This window comes from Camelina sativa, chromosome 17, assembly GCF_000633955.1.
Source record: "Camelina sativa cultivar DH55 chromosome 17, Cs, whole genome shotgun sequence".
Lineage (NCBI taxonomy): Eukaryota > Viridiplantae > Streptophyta > Magnoliopsida > Brassicales > Brassicaceae > Camelina > Camelina sativa.
This window is the reverse complement of record NC_025701.1, coordinates 6,598,332-6,604,781: the sequence shown is the minus strand read 5'-3', so window position 1 is coordinate 6,604,781 and position 6,450 is coordinate 6,598,332. Positions and strand designations below refer to the sequence as shown.

Here is a 6,450-nt window from a genome sequence, read left to right as displayed (position 1 = left end):
AAAAAAAAAAAAAAACATCTATTTTACCGCGTGCAGTTTGGTTAATAAAAGGCCCAGGCCCAAGCTCAAACTGTAAAACAAAAACGGCACGTAGTTGCAGTTTCTATCGTTAACATGGATAGCAGTGTACGTGACTTGGGTTTCAGAAATGAATCCACGTCTAACAGCCAATCAAAAATAACATGTCATATTATACATCCAATAAAATAATTACACGTGGAACATCTACGTCTCTCTCTCGCGCCTCCGGACAGGACACTGCCATCATAACTCCCGTAGTTCCCCACTTGAGATCGATCTCATTAATTTCGATCGCTATAACTTAAAAAAACGTAAACAAAATTGAAAAAATTCGAAATTGTTGCCGCAAGTACCACCGGAGAAAAAATTACAAGCGACAATGGAATCTCACGGTTCCGGTCTCCGGCGAGTTCTACTATTGTCGTTCTGTGTCGCCGGGATCTGGGCTGCTTACATTTACCAAGGCGTTCTTCAAGAGACTTTGTAAGTAAAAACAAAAAATTCTTAGGGCCGTCGAATCGATCATTCTTGTTTAGCTCTTTGATTATATCTCTCTTTGTTCGAGATTGTTGCTATTCTAGGAATCCCTTGTTGGTTGATATGCGGTTTGCAATACAAAATCTGTGATTGGAAATTTATGGAACTCAAAAATTTCGAATTTTAGGTCGACGAAGAAATTTGGAGAAGATGGGAAGAGATTTGAGCATCTATCGTTTCTGAATTTGGCTCAGAATGTAATCTGTTTGGTTTGGTCTTATATAAGTAAGCATTCGAATGTTTACTCTTTTATTCATTATATGTTGTATTACAGAAGAATAGATGAAGCTGAGATAGTTTTTGCTTGGAATTATTTGATTATGGGCAGTGATTAAGCTCTGGTCCAATGGAGGTAGTGGTGGAGCACCATGGTGGACATACTGGAGTGCTGGCATTACTAACACTATTGGTCCTGCCATGGGCATTGAAGCTTTGAAGTATATTAGTTACCCTGCTCAGGTAATTTTCAGGCATCTTTGGACATGGTACACTATGATAGTGTAATGATACTTGAGGTTTTAACCTTTCTTATTTATGCAAATCTTGCTTTCTGCAGGTACTTGCAAAATCTTCCAAAATGATTCCAGGTGAGGTTTCAATTTAGAGCTTCAAATCATTATCTCGCTCAACAGTTGCTATGTGTATCTTATACATGTTTTTTTCCTACATGTAGTTATGCTGATGGGATCCTTAGTTTATGGGATAAGATACACCTTGCCTGAGTATCTTTGCACCTTTCTTGTTGCGGGAGGAGTATCCATGTTTGCCCTTCTTAAGGTAAGGCAGATCTGCATTCAGGAACTTTGATCATAACATTTGTTCTACTTTGTATCTGGATATGTAGTAAACTGTCATTGAATTGGTTTCAGACAAGCTCTAAGACCATTAGCAAGCTGGCAAATCCCAATGCACCCCTTGGTTACGGTCTTTGCTTCTTAAACCTTGCCTTTGACGGATTCACAAACGCTACCCAGGATTCCATTACCGCAAGGTATGATTCTTAACGTTCTGTTAGAAACTTTATCCAGTCAGAACATCAGGTTTGTCATTTGGACATAAATCATCGTAATACATGGGTGCAGGTACCCCAAAACTAATGCATGGGACATAATGCTTGGAATGAATTTATGGGGAACCATATACAACATGGTCTACATGTTTGGACTGCCACATGGTAGCGGATTTGAAGCCATCCAGTTCTGCAAGCAACACCCTGAGGCAGCATGGGACATTCTAATGTACTGTCTATGCGGCGCAGTGGGCCAAAACTTCATCTTCTTGACAATTAGCAGATTCGGGTCTCTAGCTAACACAACCATAACCACAACCCGGAAGTTTGTAAGCATCGTGGTATCTTCAGTTCTGAGCGGGAATCCATTATCGCCGAAACAATGGGGATGTGTGTCGATGGTGTTTGGTGGATTATCTTACCAAATTTACCTGAAATGGAGGAAGCTGCAGAGAATGCAGAAAAAGAAAAAGACTTGAAGCTGACAATGAAGTTCCAGATTTTTGATTCTTCACAAAAAATTGTTTTTGATTTGGGAACAGTTTACTACAAACTGAAAGTTAGAGAGAAGAAAGCTTAGTCACATTAGCAAAATGTAAACTAATGCATTAGTAGAAAACTTATATATATCAAAACCAAAATCAAATCATATTTCCACTCAGATATGTCTTTACAACCATATGCTGCAATACAATATCCTAGGAGGAAAAACAAGTTTTAGTTCTGTTGTCTTCTTCTTCTTCTGCCATGAGAGAATAGCAACAGATGAACAGGTAAAACTTGACCCTCTTCTGAGTTTTTCTTTTTTTGGTCCTAAAGTTACACTCTGAAAGACTTCTTTATATATATGTGATAAGAGATTCTGTACAGAGATGATGAAAACAAATCAAGAAATCAGGGGAAAATGCTCAGATGATGTATCTGAGTATGACCCTTAAGAGACAAACCAAAGAATTTTTCTTAAAAGACAACACTGGTGCCTTCCTTTGTAGATGGCTTCCTTATATTTTAGTAAGAAAAAGAAAGTGAAAGCTGAATCTGAGTATATGGCAGATTCTTGAGAGCTTTCTTTTGATTGGGGGCTAGAATTGTTACCGTTAACATTCTAGGACCAACGTAGAAACTTTTAAAAAAAAAACCCTGAGGAAGGAATGCAGATCATGGCATGCCCGCTTCACAAAAACTTCCAGGCCGATATGGCTGCAAAACCTAAAATGAAATCTAAGCAAAAGTGGGGAAAAAAAATCACGTCTCCAAGGAGACAAAGGTGCGGTTTCTGGTATGAGAGAGATGGATCAGAGACGGTTGGTTGGTTTACAAGCTATGGAGAAGTACTCTTTTGCAAGGGGGTGGTTTCGAAGGATTAGCACTTGGACATGGAGAAGAGGACTCAATCCCAAGTGTTTTTAGCAGGAAGCTCCTCTCCTGCAAAAGCAATCAGTCTTTTTAAGACTCAATGTTTGATCAACGCCTAAGTAGGGTATGATAAACAAGAATGATGAGCTTACACTTTCAGAGAATTGTGGACTTGGGATACCATCTGCTAGGGATCTGAACAATGGTGTGACCTGAACAGGCGAGCTGAACTTTTCTTCGCCCGAAATGGGCAAATTCTCATCAGGATTTTTTGGGACATCACAAGCTGAGAGGGACTCCTCTACAACTTGTTTATGTTCTGTCTGAGTATCTGATAATGATGGTTCTGTTCTATTATCACCAGACTGATCCAACATGATGGTTGATCCTGAACTATACTCAGAGCTAGCTGGTGAGTCATGAAGATCAGGTTGCCTAAGGACATCAATGAAAAGGTTAGACAATCAAAACCTTTAAGACAAACACAAAAGTTATGTAGTGACTAAAAGCTTTTTTCACCTCCAAGATGGCTGATTGTCTTCATAACCACTCCTCAAATCCTCTATAAGGTCCTTAAATTCCTCGATTTTAAAATCAAAATCATGTATTCCATATCTGAATATATCATTTTCTTTGCCTTTATTCAAGAAATCCTGAAGGACCTGGACATATACATACAACAAGAGAGAGCTTTGTTATCAAGAAGCTTGAAACTTTTTGCTATTTCGTTATGATGTAAAGTTTTGGTTTCCTGGTCTACCTTCCAAGCATTCTCCATGCTTTGTTCTGTGTTGTCTGCATTAACTTTTTGCGCCAAGGAGCTTAAAAGTTCAGCTTGTTGCATCAAAGCTGTCACTTTTGGATCATCCTTCTTAAGAAACATTCCTTCATCACCATCACTCTCCTTCACGTTGCTTGTTTGATGCTGGTCCTCCAAGCTATCATCAATACCTATGGCATTGCGTGCCAATACAGAAAATGGTGACCTCATGTTCTGTTTCATACAAGACTCAGGCTTTCCATTGTTACTGATATCTGTGAGATCTAGAATGTTACTTCTCCTGTATAACATAATAACCAACAAAGCACACAAAATGTGTGAAAATACTTGGGGGGAGATTTATGTTGATTAGATCAAAACGAAGCAAAACTAAAACATACCTCAATCTCTTAGCGATAGGAGCTTCATTCTCGGCTTTTTGCGGTGTACTAATACCTTCTAAGAATAACATTCTTTTGTTGGTTGAGTTGTTGTTCTCTATAACCAAAGCTTCATGCTTGGCTCTCTTCTTACAAAGTGTTGTAAACCTGTTCTTCACAGCATTATCCGTTCTACAACACACACACAAAAAAAAAACAGAACATTAGTTTAATCACTCTGGTCTTATAATGAGGACCCCACCCACCATTTGAGCTTGAGCTTTGATTCTACCTGCCTGAAACCACCTTGGCTATCTCAGTCCATCTATTCCCAAATACTCTTTGTGCCTGGTAAAATCACACACAAGAACATAAAAGATCAGACATAATAAACCACAAAAACACCAATGTTTTAAAAAGATCTTATCCATGTAATGAAGTCTGTGTAAGTGAACTAGTGAAGTCACCTCACACAAAAGCATATCTTCTTCAGGGGACCAACCTCCTCTCTTGAAATCAGAGTTTAAATAAGTATACCATCTGCAAAACAAATATCCATCTCAGGATTACAAAACACAGAGAGAGAGAGAGAGAGAGTTTTGGCACAAGATAAGCAGATCAGTTCATCAATAATGATATGAATGAAACCTTCTTCTGCATTGTCTTGTGCTTTTATCTTTGAACTTAGATGCAATGATCGCCCAACTAATATCATTTAAAAAAAAACACAAACAGAAACAATATAATCAACAACCTTTTTAAGAATAATCCTTCTTTTCAAAAAAAAAAAAACTTTCTCAAGCAATAAAAAACAAAACTTTTTTCCTAGAAAATAAAGAGAGAAGAAGAGTGAAATGAATAATGAAAGCTCACTTTTCAGTTCCGTGTAGAGTAATCTGTTCTCTTAGTATAACATCCTCCTGCAACTCCATAAACCCATTTCAGAATCAAACAAGAACAGAGCAATACTATACAAAAAAAAAACAGAGATTCATCATATACACACACCTCTTGTGACCAAGAAACAATATGACGTTCCTTTTTCTTGGAATCTTGGTTGTTGTTCATATTCTTCTTTTTTTTCTTCTTCGTATCTTCCATTTTTTCTTCTTCTTCTTCTTCTTCTTCTTTTACTTCCTCTGTCTCTTTCTTACTCTATATATCCTCTCTCTCTTTTCTTCGACGCTCCGTTACCTTTTTAAAAAAAAAATACAACTCTTACTACTAAATCACACACACAATGACTGCTTCAACTTTTTTCCAGGAAAATAAAAAGAAAAATCAAGAAAAGGAAAAACAAAAAACCTAATTAAAGACAAACTCTGAAAAGGAACTCATTTTCGTCACTCAATACTCTCAAGTTTACCCTGCTTTATTTTATTCTCCACTTCATTCCTCTGTTTCGATATATATAAAAATATGTATATTTTGTTTTTACAGAGATCGAGTTTCTTCAAAACGGCTANTTTATAGGGGGATCATGTGGGGTGATCTTAGATGAGAAATAATGTAAAAATATTGTAAGATCAGGGCTTAAGATCTTTTGTTAAGAAGGAAGTTATAGGGAGAACAGGTATAAGATCTTAAGATTTAATAATATAATATTTTTATAGAATTTTTAAAATATTGAATAAATACAAAGATTAATGTTTAAGTATGCTTAAAAATATTTAATATAATATTTATTAATTTTCTTATTAAACATATTACAATTATTAAAATTTATAAAATAACATTTTAATTGAAAATTATTACAACTTTTATTAAAAAAAAAAAAACATTATTACTTAATTAATTAAAGAAGACAAACATTTTATTTAATTAATACAAATGACCAAATTTATTCCAAATATTCTCAATCAAATCCTCCTTTAGTTTGCGATGTGCTTGTTTATCACGAATTAATGTATGACCATCACCTAAACCTTCAAGATTTGAAGACATAGTTACTGAAAAGGTAAGATCCGGAGTAGTTCCAGTTCCATCTTCTTGTTGGAATTCTTGTTCATCATAGAGTGTGTATGAATCTCGTTCATCTTCGACAATCATATTATGCAGTATGAGACATGCTCTCATTATATATGCAATTTTACCCTTGGACCATAAAAGAGTTGGATTTTTAATCATGGCGAACCTAGATTGCAATACTCCAAATGCACGCTCAACATCCTTCCGTGCACCTTCTTGTTTTTGTGCAAATAAACGATGTTTAGGATGTTGTGGTTGTGGGATGGATTTAACAAATGTCGCCCATTCCGGGTAAATACCATCCGTCAGATAGTAAGCCAAATTATACTTATTTCCGTTGACATAGTACGAAACTTCGGGAGCTCGACCGTAAATAATGTCATTAAATACTGGTGATTGATCAAGGACATTTAAATCGT

General features: G+C 36.3%; 2 protein-coding genes across 3 annotated transcripts; one reads left to right on the top strand and one right to left on the bottom strand.

The window, feature by feature from the left end:
* Positions 293-2,228, top strand: LOC104755733 (UDP-galactose/UDP-glucose transporter 3). The gene is made up of 7 exons (XM_010478184.2): positions 293-504; positions 686-783; positions 887-1,017; positions 1,115-1,145; positions 1,232-1,335; positions 1,428-1,549; positions 1,641-2,228. Exons 1-7 carry the CDS (start codon positions 401-403, stop codon positions 2,044-2,046), a joined length of 996 nt encoding a protein of 331 aa, XP_010476486.1. The 5' UTR covers positions 293-400; the 3' UTR covers positions 2,047-2,228.
* On the bottom strand, positions 2,387-5,502 carry LOC104755732 (transcription factor MYB36-like). Of its 2 annotated transcripts, XM_019239452.1 has the most exons (11): positions 5,369-5,502; positions 5,072-5,257; positions 4,937-4,983; positions 4,712-4,768; positions 4,531-4,603; positions 4,356-4,411; positions 4,085-4,255; positions 3,684-3,984; positions 3,443-3,585; positions 3,076-3,358; positions 2,387-2,992 (listed from the first exon to the last, which is right to left on the bottom strand). In XM_019239452.1, the coding sequence occupies exons 2-11, from the start codon at positions 5,162-5,164 to the stop codon at positions 2,882-2,884; spliced, it is 1,335 nt and encodes a 444-aa protein (XP_019094997.1). In that variant the 5' UTR covers positions 5,165-5,257; positions 5,369-5,502; the 3' UTR covers positions 2,387-2,881. The 2 variants fall into 2 exon arrangements, with proteins under 2 accessions (XP_019094997.1, XP_010476485.1); XM_010478183.2 differs by having other exon boundaries at positions 5,072-5,502.

Coding starts and splice junctions, on each gene's coding strand:
- LOC104755733 (XM_010478184.2), top strand. CDS start 401: ATGGAATCTCACGGTTCCGGTCTCCGGCGAGTTCTACTATTGTCGTTC. Junction 1,018..1,114: donor ATATTAGTTACCCTGCTCAG/GTAATTTTCAGG, acceptor TGCTTTCTGCAG/GTACTTGCAAAATCTTCCAA. Junction 1,336..1,427: donor CCATGTTTGCCCTTCTTAAG/GTAAGGCAGATC, acceptor AATTGGTTTCAG/ACAAGCTCTAAGACCATTAG.
- LOC104755732 (XM_010478183.2), bottom strand. CDS start 5,164: ATGGAAGATACGAAGAAGAAAAAAAAGAAGAATATGAACAACAACCAA. Junction 4,984..5,071: donor TTGTTTCTTGGTCACAAGAG/GTGTGTGTATAT, acceptor ATGGAGTTGCAG/GAGGATGTTATACTAAGAGA. Junction 4,412..4,530: donor AAGATATGCTTTTGTGTGAG/GTGACTTCACTA, acceptor TGATTTTACCAG/GCACAAAGAGTATTTGGGAA.